The following is a 23,842-nucleotide window of genomic DNA, read 5'->3' as shown; positions in this document are numbered from 1 at the left end:
TAAAAGATTGCTTCTCCAAGCTAGTAGGCCTAAAAATTAGTGAGTTACTGAAAGAATTAAGCCAAGTACAGACCTCTGTTCAGATGACTGAATCAGGTAGGCAATGGCAAGAACTGTTAGCAAGAGCATTTTCCTAGTGTTGAAGAAGCAACTGTAAATGCACTGTCTTTGGTATGTCTTGGCTAAGTTGTGTAAGGTCATCTTGCCACAGTTAGTATCTTGGATGATTTTGTAACCCGTTTCCTAATAGAGAAGAAACCTGATGTCCTCACTGCTTTCCTTCTAGCAGTTTAGAAATAGCTGGTGTTTTCACACTAAGTTTGACGACAGAGCGTGATATTGCTAATACAAAAAGCCATCTTCAGCATCTTGTGATTGGTGTTCTTTTTTTTTTCTCCCTTTATAATTTTGATGGATTATCCTGCTTGTGTTGATAATGCTCTCAGAAAGTGCTCTCTGCAGGTTCACACAAAATAAATGAAAATAACCCAAACCACCCCAACTTTGTCCCAAAGATTGCATCTGTTTGTATGTTAGGAGGTGGAAAAAACCCCTTGTGCTTAGCTATACCTTGACACCAAGGGGAAAAGTTCTACCTAGAATCAGTCTTCTTAGGTGCCTTTTCTATCCTCATGTGTTTTTAATTGTAGGTTACAGTTTAAGAACCCATTTCAACATACCTCACGTACACCAGGACACTTGAAAAGCTGCAGTGAGTAGGCAGGGTTGTCAGCTATGAAGAACAGGCTTTGAAGTGTTTGTTTTAGTACTTTAAGATTTATGCCTTGAATTCCAGAGATTTTTTTTTTGCCAGTGAAGATGTGAATACCTCAGCTAATACTAGAAGAAGGGTATATTTGCACATTTCTGGGAAGAAGTGAATGCTTCCAGTAGCACTGAGTTACATATTTTTCTGCACTGAAATAAAAAGAGCAATTCTTGTATTGGTTGTGGTTTCCTCTCCTGTTTGCCTTGCTTTGACTGCATCTGTTCTCAGGAAGTGTGACTTGCCTCACTGATATAAATAAATATGTAATAAAGTGCCATGCCCCTCCAGCAAACAGATTCTGCTAGCTGCATGCAGGGTCAGATCGAGTGTGTCTGTCTGGCATTCCTGGGATGTGATGCAGCTACACATGAATGACTGGGCAGTATCATCCAGATAGGAGCATTGGCTTTAGCTGTACTGCTATTGGCAGAGTTGGTAGTGTTGTAACAAAGGTGAAGCAGCAGTTGTTTTGGGAATGGAGAAGGAAGGGTCGCAGGGTAAGACAGAAAAAGAGGCTGGAGATCTGAATATAAAGGCTCACAGCTATTGCCGGCTGTGTCATGGCAGAGGATTAAGGAGTCACTGCAGAATTATATCTGTGCTGTTCCAGGGTTGCCTTCTGAAAGTGCAAACTGCTTGCTCTTAGTCAAAAGTTAATATTTGAGTTCTATTGCTGTTAAGTATGTCATATACAGCAGAAAATGACCCAGTCTTCTCAGGTTCTTACACCTTTTTTCTCGATTGTCTGAGCCTACTTTCCTAGCCAATATTTTCTGAGAGAAATTACAAATAACCTGTCATATTTTCAGACTGTCACACCATGTCAATAGGGATCTTATTAGTTTGAGAGTATCAAGTTATTCCCCAGGTTTCCTAGGATAGAGTTAAACTTCCAAATTGTGTTGGATAAAAGGATTATGAAGCAACTCTATTCCTGACTCCAGTCCATGACTGTCACTTTTCCTTCGTACCTATCCTTTTAAGTCAATGCAAACAAATTGTTAGGTGCAAAATACTGCAAGGATTACATTGGAAGACCTCTCAAGCTCTCAGATTTGCTTATTTTTTTCCCTCATGAAGCTGGTGAGAAAATAAATTATTACTAGGAAGAATAAAACTTAATAAGGATATTTAAAAATGGAATGGTGCTTAAGAGGCTTTGTCAATAAGTAGTTTGAGGCCACGCTCTGAAGAACAGCTTGGGTGTCCCAAAGGATTTTTACAGCCATGCCAGTGAGTCTAATTACAGATAATACTACTTTTGCTTAAGTCATGCCTCAGTTAGATCCTTACATCAGTGAGGCTGCTGTTACAGTAGTTAATAGTGTTAATATTGCTTTTTGTAATGTAGTTAATTGACTGTGATGTACACTGAAGTTATGGATGTGTGGAATGAATAAATTGCTTCTTGTCTGATCAGATGGATCTTAATAACTTGTGGGTTTTTTTTTTTTTAGGGATTATGTCAGGAGTGAATTGGAATCAGGATATGAAGGGCCAATGTACTTGGAACCCCTCTCTATGAATCGTTTCATGACTGCTTTAGTAGGTAAGTGCTTTAAATATTTGTGATGCTGGACAGACTTCTGCCTAATTCCATTTATGAAACCTATGCATGTTCTTACCTCTTGGTTTCAAATCTCTGTCACTTTCAGTCGCTGTGGTTCTCATAAATATGCAAGAGGCATGGGAGGCTGGGTATATGCTGCCTGGCATTTCCTGTGCCAGTGGTTTACCAGTATGTCCATACTTGCAGCTTTGAAGTATTTTCTAGGTCTGTTTGTTGTGCTGTGTTCTTGAACTCACAATGTGATTCAGAACTATTGCGCTGTCTAAAAAAGTTTTTAGGATGAAAGTACTGTAGAAATTTCAGTAGTTGTGGATATCCATAGTGCTTTTGTTGGTGAAAGTGTTGCACAAGTATTTATTCTTTATTGGCCTTGTAGATGAACACTGGTATTCTCTTACCAAAAAACCTGGTGAAGTAGATTTGTGTGTGATAGGCTACTTTTCTTTTTAATGGGGTCCCATGTAGTTTTGAATGCTACTTCTGAAGTTGAGTGTGATTGAGGGAGATGACTTCTACCTGAAAATCCCAAATAAATCCTGAAGAAACAGACTTTCCAGACTGTTCTCTTGCCCTTTGACAGCAAGAGAATAAACGCAAATGTTGAAGTTGCTACACCATACCATATGCTCTACTGAGAGGGCATTGGAATACACACTAAGCCAGAGACAAGCTTGGAAGAAAAATCTTCCGTAATTCCTTTCACTGAGATCTATGGTTTTCATTAGATTATTGACAGATTTAGTCAACCATCTACTGTTGGCAAAACTCATCTGCTTTCTGTTTACTTGCAGCTGCTACTGGCAGATACAAACGTGTTTACTTTTTTTCAGTATGTTAGGTCTACCAGAGTATATAAGTCTCCTGTTTGCCTGCATCCTTCCTTTGAAAAGTGGCATTTGTGGTTGCTTTTAATGTTGGTTTTTGTGCCTGTGGGTTTTTTTTAATATAAATAACATCAGTGTTTTTCAAGGAAAGATCTTCTCTGGATACTATCTGTTCTCTCTTCTGAATTTCTAGATGTATATTTTGCTGTTTTGTCAAATGACATCAAAGTACAACTAAAGCCTTTAGTGCATTTAGTATGTTTCTATGAGAAGATGTTTGTATTTAGTGCTTTGAATCTCTTTTGGGTGCAATGCAAGGTCTCGTAATCAAGCAGAGTCCCTCGGAGAGCTTCACAAAGCAGTGGGCAGGCCTGGGCAGGAAGAGATCAGAAAGCATTGTGTCCGTAAGTAACATCTAGGCAGAAACAAAACCAAGAGTCAAACCTGTTGTACTTCATCCAGGTTTTAATATGGATTAAAAACAAGTGAGAAAAAGATAATATTAGTTTTCATCCAATACAGTTTTGAGTTGTACTGGATGTCAGACCAAAGTGTCCCCTTATTGTAATTTTTTTTCAGAAGTGCTTGACTATACTAGCAAATGTGTGAACATTAACATACTTGATATCCCCATTATGAACTTCTCCTGTTACAGCCAACTTGAATGTGTAATTTTAGTCTTGATGGCAAGTGGCCATCTTTGGGAAAGGCCTGTGGAAGTGGGCTATGAGGCCTGACTGTTTTGTATAAGTATGAAATACTTTCTCAAATTTTTCATGCAAAGGTGTTTGTCCAGTGCAATCTGGATGGCAAATGCCATGTCTCAGGAGTGTACAACACTGAAGTGTGTCCTTATCACAACAAAATTAATACACAGGTGCTTTGCACTGTCTTTTTCTTGCATGGTTTTTTTAGAGAGTTGTGCTGCAGCACAGTTGACAAAGCCACTGAGGCAGGTGCACAGGGGAATAATGGTGCTAGCAATCCAGCTCTGGTTCCTAAAAGCTTTGGTCAGAATTGAGGAGATGATGTGCATTTCACCAGCTGGTTCACAAATTTAGTCTTTGTTAGTGCTTTCACTCCTTAGTGCTTTTTGAATGCAGTCTCACAGTCATTTCCTCCCCCCATCTAATCTGATGCGTGTTGACTAGGGTTACTAGTAAGTTCCTAAGAGCTGGAAAGAAGAAATAGATGTCTCTAAGAGTGCCCCTTGGGTGAGTGTGTCACTTTGTGAGCATGTCAGCTGTGAATGCATTGTGGCTTAACTGCAGATGGCAACTAAGCCCCATGCAGCCTCTCACTCTCTCTGCTGGTGGGAGGGGGCAGAGAATCAGAAGGGTAAACATGGGAAAAGTCATCTGTGAGAAAAAGGTAGTTCAATAGGTGAAGGAAAATCCATACAAGCAAAGCAAACCAAGGAATTCTTTCCCTAATGGGCAGGTAAGAGTTCAGCCATCCCCAGGACAGCAGGGCTTCAGCACGTGTAATAGTGACTTGGAAAGGCAAATGCTATCACTCTGAGTGTCCCATCCCCCCCCCACCTTCTTTCTTCCCCAGCTTTATGTGCTGAGCATGATGCCATATGGTGTGGGATATCCTTTGAGTTGGTTGAGGTCTGCTGTCCTGGCTGTGTCCCCTCCCAAATCCTTGTGCACCCCCCCACCTCCTCACTGGTGGGTTGAGGTGAGAAGCAGAAAAGGCCTTGACTATGTCAGCGCTGCTCAGCAGCAATAATGAAAGTATCCTTGTGCTCAATACTGTTTCCAACATAAACCCAAAGCATAGCCCCATACCAGCTGCTGTTAAGTAAATTGACTCTATCACAGCCAAAACCAGCACAGAACGTTACAAAGCTGCGTGCTTTCGGAAGGGATGTTATCATGAAGACCCTCGAGAAACAAGATTAATGATGTACCCAGGGAATTTAAGATCAGCTTTTAAAAACTGGTAATGAAATAAAGACAGTTCCCTACTCAAAGTGGCATGAACACATAGTTCATACATAGTGGCTGTGTCACTTAGGCTTTCTTGTTGCACATTTTCCATTAGTTTACAAGCTGGGAGGTTTTGGCTCTTTGTCAGCAATGTTTAATGTACTTGTGTAGGTTTTGGGAAGGGAAAAGAATGAGCAGGAGCTAAAGGCAAGAGACGTATTCCTTACTGCCTCATTCTCTAGCAGAGGAGGCTTATGTCCTGCAGGAGGATTCCAGCTGTCAGGTTCATTATATGTGTCTGGCAATTTTCAGTCCATGGCATTTAAGTTTGAAGAGTGCAAACATTCAGCTGGATTTGCTAGTCTTAACAGATACCAAGTCACAAGAAGATTTTTACACTCTAGCTATGAGGTACAAACTTAATTTCTTCTGACTGATGGTGTTACGTTGTGTGTGATGACTGATGTGTACAGCCACACTTGGACAGAAACTGTGATTTTACTGCAGAGATTATCTGCCTGAACTAAGGTGCAACCTCAGTGGCACCTTAGTATGGGAAGTACCAGTCACTAAAACTTCCATTGGAAGTCTTTCCACACTCTTCCTGAAGGGGATGAGAACTGAAAAGGTGCAGACTTCAGGAAGGAGATTGGAGCCATCAGAGAAAGTGCTCCGTGTATTCCCTTGCTGGTGCACAGCTTTCCTTCGCATGTCGCGTAAAAATTCAGAGTGGGAGGGTCAGAGTGTTTAACACAGATGACCAGCACACTCAGCACATCACTAGAAGAAAGGGGGTTTTGCTGTTGCTTGAGATGCTACTCAACTTGGAGGCCCTGTTCTATGACTGGAGAGCTGCAGAGCCAGCCCAAAGAGTAATGGACTGTTACAGGACTATTTAACATGATGTTGTCACAAGATCTTCTTTCAGATGACGACAGTCTTACTAAATCCTGAAGAGCATATTGGATGCTGCTATTTGCATCCTGTTGTGTGTGAAGCTGGGTTGCCTTAGTTACTGTGAGTCGTAGAAATCCTTGCCAGCCGACTATGCCAGGCTCCTTAATATTACAGTAAGCTCAGCAGCGAGCTGGTAGTACCTTAAATAGGGTTGCAGCAATGTGTGTGTGGGCAGAAAACAACAATGCAGAGGGAGAATGCTTCAGAGCTGGCATCTGATGAACTTCTAAAAAGATGAGCAGAGTAACTTTCTCTGAGGCTTATACAACTCAGTGCCTTGATGAGAGCAAGGCTGCTTGTTCTGAAAAGGCATTTGCTAATTCAAAAATACACCTAGCAAATTAACAATAGGATTTGAAAGAGGACAGTGTGATGGAGAAAGAACTTTGTGTGCTTTAGTACTAGACGTTAGAGATTTCTTTCAGCTCAGTTGCAGTTATTTTGAAAGCAGAAGTCCTTTCCTAGGTAGGGAAGCTAGACAGTATGAAAGTAAACTGCTTTTGCTGTTGCAGCTTCCCTCCCCAACCCATCCAGAAGGACTTACAAGGTGATTAAGCTTATGTGAACACATGTTGTTAGTGCTGACCTGGAGATGTTTAACAGCCTTGGTTTTGTTACTGTTTTGCTAAGGCTGACTCCTGGTTTCAGGAAGAGTTGTGAAATGGAAACAGCGGGGGTAACTCCAAAACAGAGCATAAGCACTTGGGTTTAGTTGTGGTGTTTGGGTATAAGCTAACATAGATGACAAACAAGGTTCTGCTTTAAAAATATTTAACAAACTTCTTACTTATTGCAAAACGATGGGAATTGTTCTTATCCAGACAACGTGTGCTTCACCTCATTCTGTGTCTGTACAGCTTCCAGTGACTCCAATGGGAGCAGTTATACTGGAGTGGTCTGCTCTAGGAATATCACCCTCCAAATCTCTGGGTGTGTGGGAGGGATGTGCTTGAGCTTGCATATCTGCCAACTGTTAAAGAGAGTTTAGTTGTTAATTATCTGTCACTTGAAAGGTTCAGTGATAATTTTGAGCAACTGCCTCGGGGCATTATGAAATGATTGAAATCTCAGCTGCTGACCTGGCTGTTCTCCTGCTGCTGTTCTTGGCCAGTAATTCCTCCTGACAGTGTAAATATTGTTGCTCTAAAAGCCATTTGGGACCTCCGATTTACTTTTTAATTGGGATGAAGCAGTAGTAAGCTGTGCTTCAGAAAAACTGCTGCTGTATATGCAGACACTGATGGGATTTGAGCTGGGGACAATAAGGAAACGGAGGGATGACTTTGGGTTATCCTCTGCGTGATTTATCCCTGGGACTTTCTGTTAATCTGCATATGATTCTGTGTGTGGTGTGAGTTGACACCTCACTCATCTGTAAAGTGAAAGCAAGCACTTTGCACAGTTTGAAACTGGTAACTTTTGTGACCCAGCAGAAGACACAGAGGAGCCTGGTTTCGTAACAGTCCTCGTTAGAACTGTCATAATATGCTGGGTGTTGGTAACTGTGTTAGGGAAAGTATTAAAATATGTTTGTTTGGGGTTGTTTTTTTTTGTCCTGACGGGGATAATGAGCTTGATGATAAAATACCGTGTTTCGTTTTCAGGTCAGCTGGTGGTATGTACCCTCTGCTCCTGCGTCATGAAAACCAAACAGATCTGGCTTTTCTCTGCTCACATGCTCCCTCTGCTGGCACGGCTTTGCCTGGTCCCTTTGGAAACCATTGTCATTATCAACAAATTTGCCATGATTTTCACTGGTTTGGAAGTTCTCTACTTTCTGGCATCAAATCTTCTGGTGCCCTATAACTTGGCAAAATCTGCATACAGAGAGCTTGTTCAGGTAAGACAGTAAATGTAGCGACTTTGTTTTCTTTGGCTGGAGTCTTATTTTGCAGGAAAGAAACAAAAAAAATACTTTGACTGTCTTCTTTGCAGCTCTATGGGTTAATTGTATTTTCTAAACACACCAAATGTCTTCCTGTCCATAGGATCTCCTTTCTTTAATTGATGGCAGTTTCTAATTTGTATGGATTGGCAGTTGAATTATGCTGCTGGCCAGCTGAGCTTGTCCAGCTAGCGTGGACTTCACTTAGTCTTTCCCAAATCCAGGCTAAAAGGCAAGAATGTGGCAGAATTTGTTTACAACCTCATTAAGTGAGCAATGTAATCTCCATCCATTAATTGTAGTTCATTTTGATAAATGCCTTCGGTATGAAAAACATTTGTAATTATAATAGCGTTGAGTTTGGAGTAACACTAAAGCTGATTGTGACTGTGTTAATCACTGACCTAGTGGTTTGTAACTTGCAGGCAGTGATTCAAGAGGTCTGTGATATTTTCTTTACAACTGCAGCATTGCTGAGACCTTTAACAAAGGAGCTGGCAGGAACAAAGGCTGAAGTGACATGTATCTGTTTTATGAACACCTTGACATGGGATACGTGTTTAGTTGAAAGACACATTGTTAGTGGTACAGAATCATCACACCTCACCTCACTTTTTTGTTGTTGTTAAGATATATGTGTGTATGCATCATTCTTTATGTTTCAATATAAAAGATTGATGCTTGCTTGACTTTAGACTGATCTGTTATTTCAGCTCTCACTACTTGCTGGATTGTATTTTTGAAACCAAGCCACTGGTTTTCTGCCTTCTTCAGTCCAGAAGCAGTCTCGGAATGAACTTGTTATGCTCTTTCAAAGCTCTTTAAAGCTTGTCTTTGCTGTCATATCTGTCACACACAAACAAAAACTTGGCAGCAGTAGGTGTCTGGTGTGCCAAGGTCTCGGCCTGTTGTGTTGATCACTTCTGTCTTGTTGTTTGTTTTGTATGCAGTTGGTCTTTGGAGTAGGATTATCCTTCTGTGCTTGTACAGCACCTAGCGGGCTTTGATCTCATCTGTAACTAGCATGTAGATTTGCTGATCAAAAACTAATTCAGGGGCTAATTGGCAAAGTTTCCAGTGAGTATAGGAAAAGGATGCTTATAGTTTACTTAGTGGTAACGTTCGGGGTAGAACAATTGTACAGCTTGAAGATTTGCAACAAGTTAGAACCAGCACTTCCATTTTCCAGGTGCATGAATGGAAGCAGAGTTTAGCTGCTGGAAGTCAAATCATCTCTCATTTGGGTTTGAGCGACTTACCTATTTTTTTTTAATTAGACACTTATGTTTAAAACACTTCAACAGCTTATGAATGTTTCAATGTTAAATATATTGTGGTGTGAGGGGAGGAAATAGTAATTTCTTGCTGATTTTTGTTGTTTCACCGAATCAAAGAATGGTCGGGGTTGGAAAGGACCTCTAAAGATCATCTAGTCCAACCCCCTGCTAAAGCAGGTTCACTTAGATCAGGTCACCAACAAATCAGGTTGGTTTGTTGGTTTGTCAGAATTGTATTCTAAATGTAGCTGTTACACAAGTCTCCTCATCTCTAGGGTTGCTTGTCTCTCCTCCCTGCCTTCCCCCCCCAGTTTAAAACCTTTGCATATCAAGCTGTATTATAGTTTTGTAATCATGAGGAGGTAGTATACTTTGTATAGATCATACTTCCTTCTGACTTTTGATGCTGAGGGCATAAAGTTTTTTCCTTGGGAATACAGAGAAAATTGCAGAAGCTTTATAACGTGGTGCTGGGTTTCTGATAGTGTTGTGTACTGCTTTTCTAAATGCAGGCAGTAGAGAATGGGTTGGAATGAAAAGCTATGAGAGTTGCTTTTGCATTGTGTTGACAGTAGAATGAAACAGGATGTTTGTTTTTAGAGCTCACTGCTCTTTGCCTATGTTCCTGAAACAGAACAGAAAAAAAACCCATCACTTCATAGGGTGTTGATATAAATGGTTGCAACTCTGCTACAAATCAGGCTCAGTGTGTTTATTCCAGGAGAGGATACTGCCCTTTTGTCTTGAATACTTTCCTGTTTGTGTTTCCATCACTGTAACTTTGGGCAGTTGTTAGTTTTCAGTGATGCCTTCAAGCTGGTGTTTGTGAATTTACTTCTGTTTTAGGCTGGATCTGATTGCTGTTTATGTATCAATGGCAAAGCTGATATAAGCTAATATTGGGATGTTAAACTCCGAGAGTGTTTCCCGAGACAGCCCTAACAGGTGGACTGAGGCAGATTTTTGTGTGTGTCTGTATTTCAGACTGTGACTAATGGTATTATTTAAAAGCAAGTCCAGAACTTTGGCTGCCTCCTTGCAGCAGAAGATGCCAGAAATACCTCACAGTTGTGAGTCTCCATTATGAGCATAGCATGACCCTTCTCTGACGTAGTGGAGTGCTCTGCCAGGAGCTGCATAGGATTGCCTGCATTGGTTCCAGGCCAAGGGAGTCCCCTGAGGGCAGATGCACTTCCTTCACAAGTCTGTGTACAAAGCTAAAAGCAGGACTTTGGCATCATATCCTTGCCAGCAGTGTATTGCTTGTTGGTCAGCCACTGCAGCAGGTTCCATGAATGTAATATCCTTCATGCTTCTCATGAAAGACTAAATAGACAGCTTCTTTAGCATTTGCTGAAGTTTTCTGGCCATTATGGATTGTATGTCATTGTGGGAGCAGGTCATGAGGAAACAGTAGTTATGAATGATTTCCTTTTGACCTTTTGTATCAAGTCTAGCTATATGAAATTCCAGTTTCTTGGAAGTGACAGCATTGTAACTTAATCTTTGCAGTACAAAAGAAGTAATTTGGCTTCAGAGTCTTCTGAAATAACTTGTAAGCATGACTTTCAAACACTTGGTGGATGGAACAGGCTGGGCAGGGAGGGTATTGAGTCTCCTCTGAAGGTTTTCAAAACCTGCCTGGACATGTTCCTGTGTGACCTGATTGAGGGGAACTTCCTTTAGCAGGGGGTTGGACTGTATGATCTCTCGAGGTCCCTTCCAACCCCTACTACTCTGTGATTCTTAAGGTATAGTGTTGAAGGTATTCAGTTTTGCCTGGAAAGCAGGTCAGCAGAGCAGATTTACTATGACTCATTTCAGTATCTAGTGTGTGCAATGACTTTGCAGTGGCTACAGAGATAACAACACGACTGGGACTTAAGCTGGGCAGAAAGGTCTGGGAGAGTTGTGCATGAAGTGGAGGCACATACCCTCACCCCTCTGACTGTGGGCAGACTGCAGTCAGCAGCTTCAAGCCAGTTTGTCATAGGAAGGGGCATTCAACTGGTCTGATAGTTTGCTTCCTCAAGACAGACAGTGGCAACATGTGACTGATGAAGCTGATTTGTCCCTTTGTGGAACTGTAGTTTGATGTACCTCCTCTTTTCCTTTGGAGTGGTCAGTGCCATGTGAATAATCAATCCTTAGCTTTCTTGTGCCTATATAGTTGACTGTTTTTGTTATCAAAACACAGGTACTGTGTAACAAGTAACAAGCTGCATTTTTTTCTCTCTTGCCCAGGTGGTGGAGGTGTATGGTCTCCTGGCTTTGGGGATGTCTCTGTGGAACCAGCTGGTCGTTCCAGTTCTTTTCATGGTGTTCTGGCTTGTCTTATTTGCTCTTCAGATCTATTCCTATTTCAGTACACGGGACCAGCCTGCCTCAAGAGAGAGACTCCTCTTCCTCTTCTTGACAAGGTAATTAACTGCAAGTAATAATTTTTCTCTTTTTGGCTATCTTTTAAAATGAATGTGTATGCTCTTTTAGAGGCTAGATATGAAGATTAGCTTTCCAGCATTTGGATACCCAACAAATACTTGTCCTTATCTCAGCAACCATGTATGGAAACCCTGTTAAGCTTGTCCTTCAGAGACGTGGATCCTGTTCAGAACAGACAGCATTAGTAGAACTGTGGGAGAATTCCCAAGAAAACAAAATACTCCTTTGATGAGGAAATAGCTATAATTAGAAGTGCAGAATTTGTATTCACTGTACAAATTGGTTTTGAGATACTTCAACTGAAGTCCAACTGATACAATATTAATGGTTGTGTTAGTTTTAGAGCCCTGTATGTCTTGTTTCTTCATTCTGGTGTGGAACACATTCTTGAGTTCATCCAAGCAGCTGAAGTAGCCAACTCCAAAAGTAACTTTTGAGGCATGTGGTTAGTTTGGCAGAGGTATAAAGACCTTACAGATACCAAATTCCCCAAAGCTTTGTAAAAACTGATTGTAGGGTAAAGGAGAGAGGCCTGTGTTAGTGCTCTTAGTGAGAGAAAAGCAGCACTTGATTCTTCTGGCTGGACCCTATGTGCCTTTGCTGCGTGTTAACTGGGAATTAGAGCACACAGCAGGGAGCATGAGTGTAGGGCAGAGAGGAACTGGGTGTGTTGCAGAAGGTGGGTTAATACCTGTCTAAACACACAGGCAACATAAGACTTACTCTTAATAGACCATAGGTCAGCAGTTCTCCTGTTTGAGTAGAAACTTACTTGAGTAACTTGCTCATCACTACAGTTTTCCAATCATCCTGCCTAATTGCTTAGCTTTTTCTTGCCCTCTGTATATTTGTGGTGCCATGGTGTAAGATGTCAAAATCCGTTATGGTTAGGGAGAAATGCCAGGGATTTTCTTGTGTATAGTATTAAAATTGCTTAGTGTCACACTGCATTATGGTAAAGCACTGACTGTGTTACCTGATTGTGAACTAAACCACTGGTGTCTGAAATTTTTCTTCCTGTTCATCTCTGCTGCAATTCTAGTTTTGTAACAATAGACTTTGTACTGGCTTTAGCAGCTATCAGAGGTGGGAGAAGCTATGCTTTTCCTTGGAAATAAATTGATTCCTACACCACATGGCAAAACAAAGAACTTGCTTTGCAGACTGGCATTGGCTTGATCCAAGTGGATGAACAGTAATTCATCTCTGAAGTTATTCCTATAATTGGAAAAGTACAGGCAAACTATGCAAATATTCCCAGTGTTCTCAGCTCTGTCACAGTAGAAAAGCAATAAATGCTTATTCATCTTAAAAGCACAAACTCAGGTAGTACTGTTAACAGTCTCTTAACCCTTAGGAGGGAGCTGAAGTACCTTGTCAGGCCAGTTAATAATGCAGTGCTATCTGTTTAACAAAACAGAAGTGAAGATGTGCTCCTCTGAAAATGAGTGGATTCTGCATCTATGTCCTTTCAAGTGTAAGGATTGCTTGAATAGTGTAGCTGGAGTTCAGGTGAGAGCAGCTGGGATGTGCAGAATAGCTATATCTGATTTTTCATAAGAGTGTTTCAGTGGCTGTGCTGGGTCAGACCAAATGCTGATCTAGCCAAGGGTCCAGTTTCCAGCAGTGGCTGCAAATGGGTGCCTGAAAAGACACCCACCCATTGTATGACAAACAGGACGCTTCCTAGTGCTCATCCAGGCCCACATCCAACTTGAGCTGTCAGACTGCATTAGCTGAATATGGTTAATAGGTATTCAGGAACTTTCCAAAGACATCTTTTCCATCCATTTCTGCTTTCTGCCCGTGAACCTGCTTTGTGTTATTTGAAAGGTCCCGAGGCAAGGAATTTCACAGCTTAACGTGGTCTGTATGTTGCAAAATCCATTTTGATTGTTTGTATCCATACAGTTTCATTCAGTGCCCTCAATTCATGTATTAGGGGGGACCAAAAAAACCACCTCAAACCAAACAATTCAGTTCTTTTCTTTAAAATCAAGAGTAGCATAGTTCAGTTCTTCTCAGACTGGAAAGCTCTTGCTTGCATGCAGTTTAACAACTGTTCCATACCTTTCTTTGTCTATGTTCTTCTCAGAATCTTTTCCGTGGGTACTTAAAACTGGGGTGGTTTTTCTTGTTTTTTGAGGAACCTTGAAGAGTTGACCTCTTTGGGACAGTTTATAAACTTGTGCTTGACACACAACACTGAGAGCCCCCCAGGCTTCTCTTTGAGCTCTTCAGCTCCTCTGGGACCATTGCATAGTACATCATCTGGAAATAAGTTTAAGAAGAGTACTAAAATTACTGTGATTGAAAAGGATCGGGCATCAGGCAGAAAATCAAGGGTTCTTGATTTCTGGTAGTTTATTTTGAAGCAAGAATTAGAGTTCCTGAGATACCCTTCTGCCTTAAATATTGCATTTCTCCCTACCTTGACCAGCAGGAACACACACAAGCTCTTTCAGCCCCGCTCGATTTGATAAACAGGCAGAGTCTGAAGGCTGAGCGGAAGTGCTGCAAATAGTCTGTGTGAACACATCAACATTCTCTGCTGTGAAGTGCTTTCAAAGGAGATTTCTGGTTAAAGCAGTCATTCAAAGAGACAAAGTAAATGCCTCTTGGACAAGCTTTGTTTATTTTTGGGACATATGCTTCCTCAAAACTCTTTTGTCTTGTCAGAGCACTGGACTGGTTCACTCTTCAGTCCGTTAATTAGCACGACAGCTTTTTGACCACCAGAATTTCTCTCAGGAGACTACTGTCCTGGTGAACAAGCAGAGATTTTGTTGGTGTGGGGTTTTTTTGTGTATGGATTACGTATGTGAGGCTCTCCAGATGAATAATCCCTGGCTGATAGCTGATTATTCACCTAGTGTTGGAGCACACAAGTGAGCTGTGCTGCGCTCCCCTTGCTCTGGCAACGTGGTGTTTCAGAAGCTGGAGTAGACTCTGAGGCTTGGACTGCCCTGAGTTCTGCAGTGCCAGGACAGCCCAAGGGGAGAAGGGAGCTGAGGTAGTGTAGCCAATCCTTGGCATTGCCAAACATACTCTGTGGTCTCAGTCTCTGGGACCTCACTGCTGTAGTGAGAGAGGAGAAGCCTGATGAGGGGTAATATTCTTCACTGTCTTATTTTGCTGCTTCTGGCTCGGCTCCTTGAAAGACATGTGTGTGCTCCCTCAACCTGGCGTGAACCAAAAAGCCCTTAGTCTCAGTTAGAGGGTATTTTTTGTCTTACTGTGGCTCAGAGTGGAAAGTGCTTTAGTGAATCCATCTGCTTTAACTCCCTGTTCCTGGTAGCTGGCTGAAATTCCAGGACGTAACCTGGGTTCATTGTGGCTGTCAGATGGGGTTGTGGTTACAGAGACCCTGGGGCAGCGGGACAGTGCATTGTGCAGCATGGCCTGGCTGGGGCTAGTTGTGTCTGTGAAAGGAGTAACAGAGTATCTCTCATCTATTTATGGGAGGGTAAAGCTTTTGATATTTTCATCAAACCAATTCAGTTTTGCTTTAAAGCCAGCCGGCACAGTTAACAGAACAAGGGGAGGGCACATCATATTGCTGTAAACTGATGGGCCATTTTGTTTCTTTTCACCTCTCTCCTCCCAGTATTGCTGAATGCTGTAGCACTCCATACTCACTCCTGGGCTTGGTCTTCACAGTCTCTTTTGTTGCTCTGGGAGTTCTGACTCTCTGCAAGTTTTACTTGCAGGGTTACCGAGCGTTCGTGAATGATCCTGCTATGAACAGGTAAGTGTCTCCTTGTGCCTAGTGTCTAAAAAGAAGCAGACAGAAAGAGACTTTTGTAGAAACACATGGATCACATTGCAGTTTTTGAACTTGGGAACTCCTGGGCATCCTTGACAGGCTTTTTGTGTGCTTTGAAAGGATTTGAGGGGAACTTACAGCTTGTCACAGACTTCTTGGGAGATGGTAATAAATTCAGGGCTGTTAGTTGGGATTTATAATTACACAGTTTGGTTGTCTTAGTGCTTTTATTTTCATGAGTCACTGGAAAATTTTTACATGCTTGGATAATATAAACACTTTGTATTTCCATTTCCTCATTTACCCTGTAGTCATGTGTGAAACATTACTAATCTTAGGAGGATTAAAGCACAGCATTGTGTGGATTGCCTGTAAATTACTATGGGAAACAGACAAAATATAGGAACTGCCTTTTCTTAATGCTTGTCTCAACTTGACTCATGTGAAACTGGGATCCTAGAATCTACCTTTCTCAGTTATTTCAGCCCTTAAGTCTATAGAAAGTTCAGACCATCTACAAAAGAGTATGATATATTTTGGATTCCAAGATGTGGAAGCAAAAGTGGTACAAATGGGGGTTACCCAGGAGAGGAGTAGTCTAGATAAATGCATGTTTGGGGGAAGTATGCAGTGCTGGGTGATCTGCACTTCAGCTGTGTCAAACACTGGGGCTAAATTGTACTTCTTGGAGATATTCAGCTCAGTCTGAGGTTCCAAGCAAAAAAGAAGTGGACACTGCTATTCCAGAGCAGGATTCTGCAGTCTGCTGGTTCCTGACCCCTAACAAATCAGCATTTCTGAAAACACTCCCCTCAGGTTAAAGCCTTAGCAGGGACATCAGTGAAAGCTAAAACCAGGGACAGCTGGAGGGTGGTGGCAGAAACGGCTTATTTCCTGGTGTTTCTAGATGTATTTTTGAACAAAAATGTGACCTTTTGACTTGTGTTGATCTGCAGGGGAATGACTGAAGGAGTCACACTCCTGATCCTGGCTGTGCAGACAGGTTTGATTGAACTCCAAGTCGTGCATCGGGCGTTCCTGCTCAGTATTATTCTTTTCATTGTGGTGGCATCCATCCTTCAGTCCATGCTGGAAATTGCTGATCCCATTGTCCTGGCACTGGGAGCCTCAAGGGACAAGTAAGAGACCAATTTCCTAAACTGAAAGTTACTCAATGCTGTTTTAGGAGGTGATAAACTAGTAACTGATGGCCTGATTTGGATTTTTAGTAGCTTGTAAAGTTACCTTGTCTTCTCTCTATGCAAACTTCTAGCCTGGGTCCTTGAGTTTTTTTCCTCTGTCCTATTTCCTCTAGGGCAGACAGTGGTGGCAAACAGGGGTGACTTTGACCACCTGTTTCTGATCAGGACTGCACCAATCCAGCCCATGCTGTTCTGCAGCTGTGGGCTGCTCATTCCAAGTATTATGCTCTGCAGTGGTTTTTCTCCCTAGCAAGTTTCAGTGCATGGTGGTCTCTGTTCAGCAAATCCAGGGCTCTAGTGCCTGTGCCCTCCCCCACCCCCACTTCACTGTGTGCATTTAGCAGAATGGTTTTGCTTAACTTCCTCTGCTGTTGGAGAGGTTTTCTTCTAATACAGCGTCCTCAGCTACTGAGGATGGGAAGTTTCTAGGACATGGTGTTAGGTGTTGTAAAACCTGTGTTTCTGTAAGACTGCAATCCCAAAATGATAGAGTGTACTGGCAGAAAACAAGAAGTGGAAAGCTTGCATTAGTGTACCAGGTGTTTTGATCATGGGGGATTAAGTTTGTGTTTTGAGAGATGTATCTTGTATTGAGATCTATATGTTCTTATATTAATCTATTTGTGTCTTTAATTGTTTGTGTCTCTTCTCTTTCTGTAACGTGCAAGTGAAGAAATAAAAGAGAAGGTTTATTTATATGTAGAGAGTTTGTTTAGCTTAGAGGCTACTTGCAGCCAGCCTGTTCTGCCTGCAGCAACGTTAGCTTCAGATACAGTAACAGAGGGAAAGACAGTAGAGCCGGGATATGAGCATCTGCCCAGTTTAAACAAGCAGTCTGTGGTGACAGTAGGTTTTAACTCTCTTCTGCCAAATGTCCCAGGCAGTTCTAAATCAACTAGGATCAGGATAAAATCCAGTTCAGATCTCCCTTTCTCCCTCACCCACAGAGGCAGAATCACAGACCTCACGGTACAGTTCTGATGTTTCTTCAGACTGTATTAAATGAGCCGGTTTCTGCTGCTGTGCTGCCTCCCCAGGACTTTTTCTGTACCTCATTACCAGTGCTAAATGAGATTAAACCACAACCTGAAGGACTTGTAGAGGTAGTGTAGTAGTTTACTGGAAGTATTCTGAAAGCCTCCACAAATGGGTGGTTGTGAAAAGATTGATGGTGTGTTTAGGTTGGGGAGGAGATTAGGAAGAAGTAAGTGATAGGAGCAGCGTAAGGACTGACAGAGATGAATGTTCAAGTCCTGTTACATTTTGTCTCTTGTCATCCCTGGATTGGGAAGTGTACTTCTAAAGGCAGCAGGGTTGAATCTGGTGATCAAAGGAAGCACCTTCGCTCCGTGCCCATTAGCAAAAAGGCACAGAAGAGTTGTAGTAGGTACACAGTCTGGAAGAGTTTTATGTTCATCACAAGAGTGTACAAAGTTACATGCATATTTGATCATTTTCCTTATTTTCACGGACTTTCATCTGACATATTTGGTATGTTAACTTGGGGACTTAATTTGTCTAACCACTGACTTGACCCATTGTGACAATGAACTGCAGGTAAACTTTTGCCCATAGGTCAGATAGAGGGGGAACTTTTCATGCTATATGTGTTGTAGGCCTGCATGCCGCTAATGAGACTGTGCCCAAACAAAATAGCAACTCCTTTCGACAACTTAAAGCCTCGAGCAAACACCTAACATGCCTACATCCAGCAGTCAGACAGTTCTTTTTGCTGACAATCAAATCTGACTTGAAAAACAAAAACCTGTGGTGTTGTTTGCAGGAGCCTGTGGAAGCACTTCCGAGCAGTCAGCCTCTGTTTGTTCTTGCTCGTGTTCCCTGCCTACATGGCCTACATGATTTGTCAGTTTTTCCACATGGATTTCTGGCTGTTGATCATTATCTCCAGCAGCATTCTAACCTCTCTTCAGGTAAGAACGTTGGCCCTGTAGGAATTGTGAAGGTTTGTATGTGCTGTGATCCTGGTACTCTACAGGGGGAAATACATGATGAGAAGAGGGATGATAGAAGGGGCAGAAGGACAGGGTACGATACAAAATCTCTTTCTTTACCCTGTGTCTGAGGCAAAGGAGCTCCTAGGGGTGGGCTGAGGATGGTGAATGGGAGTCTTACTTCAAATTCTAAAGCCAGAAGGATTTTAAGGACATAATTATCATAGCAAAAAAAGCTTTGTTTCCAGAATACTTATTTGTATATTGTTAATTAGCTGTGGCTCTTTGAAAGCAATTACTTGTTCAAAACACAGTAGTGCAAGTAGAGAAAATGTTCTGTGCTGTGAGCATTTGTCATAACTTGGCTTTTTATTAATAAATCTGTAAAACTGCCCCTCATCACGCTCATCACTTCTGCTCAAATGGCTCTGCTGTGTTCTGGACTCGGGAAGGTACAGAAGTGGAAGTACTTGGGAGCAAGCTTAAATGCTTTACAAGCTTCAGTGCTGTGCAAGAGCGACTTTCCAAGTAAAAGTCTTGAAGTTCAGCAACAGTTTTCCTGCTTTGGGGCTTTCCTGTCCTCTGATTTGGGAGCGTTGTGTGTGTGTACAGGCTCGGTGGACAACGCTGAGAAACTGAATACTGAGCTTGTGCTTTTGCACTGTGTTACAGGTGCTTGGGACACTCTTCATTTATGTTCTGTTTATGGTGGAGGAGTTCAGGAAAGAACCTGTAGAAAATATGGATGATGTGATTTATTACGTCAACGGCACGTACCGGCTGCTGGAGTTCCTCGTGGCGCTCTGCGTGGTGGCCTACGGCGTCTCCGAAACGGTCTTTGGTGAATGGACTGTGATGGGCTCTGTGATCATCTTCATTCACTCCTATTACAACGTGTGGTTACGGGCCCAGCTGGGCTGGAAAAGTTTCCTCCTTCGCAGAGACGCTGTGAATAAAATCAAATCGCTGCCCGTTGCCACAAAAGAGCAGTTGGAGCAACACAACGATATCTGTGCCATCTGCTACCAGGTAAGAAGTGTCAAAGGACTGACCTGACGTCAAATACCCTTGGACTGTCATCTTCAGTCTGCAACTAGTCAAATAAGTTACCTGAATTATGGTTTTATCGTGCTCAGGAAGTTCAGTTTTCTGCTTTGTGTAAATGGGAGTGCTGTCACCAAGGTAGTTCTTAAGAACAGAGAGATGATTGGGATGGGTTTGAACTTTCTTTCCTCTTTGTCCTGATACAGAACAAACTGTGTCCTTGAGCTTCTTTGAGATGTCTTGTGTTGAGGTTGAGCTGTTCTCAGTAGTAACAGCAAATGTGCCCCTTTCTTCATTAGGGGAAGATGTTGCTAGTGAAGGACAATGTGTACTCAGTAACTGATTCATTATTATCCCATAGAAGCAGCTCAGTCTCTAGAGACATTGCTACTTCCACTTCACGTGCAATGTCAGTTTTATACCAGAAACCTATTTATCGAAAGATTGAGAGTCTTTCTAATGTAAAGACCTTAGAAATTAATGCTAAAAGTAGTATCTTCACCACACCTCTAGCTCCCGAGTCTCTTTCATGTATGTCAGTGAAAGAACCACCACAATATCAGTAGTGTGCACTGGGAGTGCAACTGAATTGACTCTGAACTTGATACAGATTCTTTCAAGAGTAAAACCACTGGTGTCAAGTTGAATGACAGGGTTTGAAACATCAGGCTAATACATGGGTAAGTTAGGGCGTTACTTCATTTCTGGTTTGTTCCTGTTAGATGTTGTGTCTGTTAAGTGTCCTGTTTTTTGACTTGCACAACGGTTTCTTTAGCCAACTAATCCTCAGACTCTCATGCTACAAAAGCCTTTTTCTGAAGTGTAGTAATACCTTATAAACAAAGCTTTTTACCTGATCCCTAGTCCCTGTAATATAAACAGCCAGCCCTGGTCTGCATTTGAATTGTATATGGGAATTTGAATGTGGTTGGTATGAAGAAGGGAACGTTCCCTTACTTGCCTGTGGACTGCTGCTGTCTCCCCTGTGGCTAGAGGACCCTTCATAGATGTGTGGGCTTAAAGGAGAGGAATGGGATTACAAATAATACAGTCTTTCTTTTTGTTTCCCCTGTGTCTTTCAGGATATGAAAACTGCTGTAATCACACCATGTAGCCATTTTTTCCACGCGGGTTGTCTTAAGAAGTGGCTGTACGTGCAAGAAACTTGCCCCCTGTGCCACTGCCAACTGAAGAGCCCTTCACAGCTACCTGGACTGGGATCAGAGCCACTTCAACAGCCAAATCCTACTGCTGCAGAGCTAAACACCAGACCTGGAGATGCAGCTGAGGCCTCTGCTGTTGAACATGACAATGGGCCAAATGTGAAAGACAGCTCTAGCGAGGGCAATGGCCAGATTGCTGATGGACAGGAGAGCCTGGAGGCCTCTGCTGAGACAGAGGGCTCTCAAGGCATGGACAGCAGTGACACGAGCCCGTGTGAGGCCAGCCAGGGAGCAGCTTGTGCTGCAGAACTAATTGCAGCCCCAGAGGGGTGCCCGGCTCGAGATCCGAGGGTTTGTGTCCAACTCTAAGGTGACAAGGGATGATGTGGGAACAGACACATTTCAGAGATCCAAGTTTGACTCAGAAGAAAACCTATCCTTCCACAGCTGTGAAAGACGTTTAGCTGTTAATGCTGGTCAAAAACGTAATCTCCCATGCTGATTTTTGTGGGCTGCTTGGTAGTGGTAACTCCAGTGAGATGCAGTAGAAATGACTCCAGAAGCTCCCTGAACTGTGGGCATAGGAAGGATGTCTGGAAATAAATTGCAGTGAAAGAGTGTTTTCAAGATGTAGGTGAGGGCTAAGAGGAGCAGGAGGTCCGTGAGAGGTGGCAGACAGACGGACAGAAGTCAGCTTTTGCTTTGGTCAGGAGGAGGGTGTCGCATACAGCCACGTCCCAGGGTGACCCCAGGCATTCAGTCCAGTGAGTTGCCAGAGTCTCTGCCCGAGGTGCAGCCCTTGGTTACTGGCAAAATTGTTCATGGCACCTGAGCAAAACTCGAAGGCAGAACAGCAGTGATTGTCCTAGAAGGTGGAAGCACTCTTAATAACGTCGTGTGTACGCTTTGGGTGTTCTTGGTGGGGCAGTTGCATTTGAATCCATGTAACCTATAGTGACTCTTGACTTTTATGACAGAGTCGTCAATATTTTGATGTATATGAAACTTTTGCTAATAATGGGCACAGTCTGGGCTTGCATGAAGTAAACTAAAGCTCTGATGAACACTTTGACCTCTGCTACCTTGTGCAGGAGGAAAGTGGGATGAGTTTTAGGGCACAGAGAGAGGCCTGGCAGTTACTGTGCTGTGTAACGTTTAATTCCTGCAGCTGAATTCAAACAGTATTAAACTCTGGCGATATTTGCACTTTGGGAATGAGTACATTCTGTGTATGATCAGACTCAGCAAATGCCACTTGCAAAGCTGTTAATAGGTTTGCACCTTTCTTTTCTTTGGTTGTTTTTTCTTTCCTTTGACAAGGACGTGTCCGTACTTGGAATTTTTACATGCATCATGGCTTCAAGTAGAACGGAGGGACTGGGGTGGGGGATCTAGGTGGGAGTAGGGGGGAGGGCAGGCAATTTTTTTATGTGAATTTTGATATGAAGAGAAATTAGTCACTTATTTATACGATAGGCTTGACTCAAGTGTTTTTTCAAAGTCGGTATTCCCAATGTGAAACGTGATACTATTTGACTTTTAGTAGTTAATTTGGATGTAGACTGACAGACATAGCTGAATGTCTTAATAAATTACATTTGAAGATTTTTACACCTGGTTATGTGATTCTTGTACTGAAATCCCATGAGTTAAGTATGTTGGTGAGCAGCTCTTCTGTAACAGTAGCTCCCCCCTTCCTCTGGGAAATGAGTGGAACTTGCACACGTCCTCACGTGTTTTCATTGCGGTGCTGTGCATTGTGGTACCCCCTGGCCTCACCTGTGCAGAGCAATAGCAGACCATCCAGGCACTATTTAATTGAGACTGATGCCATTCTAGCTGCACTTTAAAGCCTGTGGAAGCAGGAAATGGTGAATCTCAGGTCAATGAATGCTGTTCAGTGTTGTGAAACCACAGGCTTTCCCTCAGGTCACAGAACATGCTCCTGAAGGATGCTCCTGCTTCCTGTCTCTGGGTGCAGAAAGTTCCTCACGCCAGTGATGGGAAGTTTTTCCTTTGTGTAAGATCACCAGGCTTCCATGGAATGGAGCAAGTGGTACCTCAAGTGGTTGGGAAGAGGAAATGTGAGACTTGATCAGCCTTGTGAAATGAGGGCTCTCGGGGTTGTGGCTGCTACACAAGTACCTCGAGGTGAACGCAAGGAAGGGAGGAGAGGAACTCGTGCTCATCTACAGGCTTCACATGAGAGCAGTAGGGCAGAAGGGAACCACGGGGACCATCAATTCCAGTTCACTGCTGTCCCAAACTCTGTCACATCATCACTTTCAGAAACACAGGAAGTGGTGTTGAAAGAACAACAGGAAAAAAAGGTTTGCCTTCACTGCTTATGCTGAGAAAGCTCTCAGCCTGACTGATCTCTTGGCAATGAACCTTTTAATTGCTACTCAAAATTATTCATAGCTAATTGGTAATGCCAAAGTGAGAGGAAAGGACTGTGGGTTCACACCAACACCTGTAAGAGACTGCTCATTAACAATCAACAGGCCCATGACATGCAACAAATGCACTGCCTGCCAGGGCTGGGGATTGCAGGGGTGGATGGTGGCGCTGGAAAGGATCCTGAAGGAAAAGGAAGGTCTGTGCTGTCATCTGAGAGAAACTGCTGCAAGATTCCTGGTGGAGTGAAGCGAAAGCAGCTCTGCTGTGCTGGAGAAGGGGCTCGAAGACAGGGGAGCTCAGGCAGTCTTAGCAGAGTTTCACAGCCTGGCAAGAGGAGCACTGTGAGATGACAACAGCTCTGCTGCACCTTCTATTTATTGTAAGAAGGGCATTTTCAAGAGGGAGAGGAGAGAAAGAGGAGGCTGCTAGCTTGGGGAGATCATAGGAACAGGGCCTTTCTTGAAAGGTGGAAATGACCTTCATTAGGTGCCAACACCATTACAAAGAGTTGGTAGAGAACAAGTCGGGGTGGAGCACGTGCGTTGCTGCAGGATTCATGAGGCACAGGTAGCTGGTTAGTAAAGTCAGCTGGAGTAGAAAGCTCAGAGGGGTTGGGGGTGTTAATTTTTGCTTGCTTTTTGGGTTTTCCAATTAAAA

At 42.8% G+C, this 23,842-nt stretch overlaps 1 protein-coding gene across 5 annotated transcripts in view; it reads left to right on the top strand.

Moving 5' to 3' along the window:
- The window catches only part of RNF145 (ring finger protein 145), a 50,346-nt gene extending 27,950 nt beyond the window's left edge, over nucleotides 1–22,396 (top strand). For all 5 annotated transcript variants that reach the window (XM_062003007.1, XM_062003005.1, XM_062003006.1 and 2 more), the window contains 8 exons: nucleotides 2,227–2,318; nucleotides 7,659–7,894; nucleotides 11,461–11,636; nucleotides 15,266–15,406; nucleotides 16,381–16,563; nucleotides 18,410–18,557; nucleotides 19,251–19,607; nucleotides 20,705–22,396. In XM_062003007.1, the coding sequence (XP_061858991.1) occupies nucleotides 2,227–2,318; nucleotides 7,659–7,894; nucleotides 11,461–11,636; nucleotides 15,266–15,406; nucleotides 16,381–16,563; nucleotides 18,410–18,557; nucleotides 19,251–19,607; nucleotides 20,705–21,154 (1,783 nt within the window). In that variant the 3' untranslated portion in view covers nucleotides 21,155–22,396. The remainder of the gene's footprint in view (nucleotides 1–2,226; nucleotides 2,319–7,658; nucleotides 7,895–11,460; nucleotides 11,637–15,265; nucleotides 15,407–16,380; nucleotides 16,564–18,409; nucleotides 18,558–19,250; nucleotides 19,608–20,704) is intronic.
- Nucleotides 22,397–23,842: the final 1,446 nt, after the last annotated feature.

The sequence above is a fragment of the Colius striatus genome, chromosome 9, assembly GCF_028858725.1.
Source record: "Colius striatus isolate bColStr4 chromosome 9, bColStr4.1.hap1, whole genome shotgun sequence".
Taxonomy (NCBI): Eukaryota; Metazoa; Chordata; class Aves; order Coliiformes; family Coliidae; genus Colius; species Colius striatus.
The sequence above is the reverse complement of the archived record's forward strand: the minus strand, read 5'-3'. Positions and strand labels throughout refer to the sequence as shown.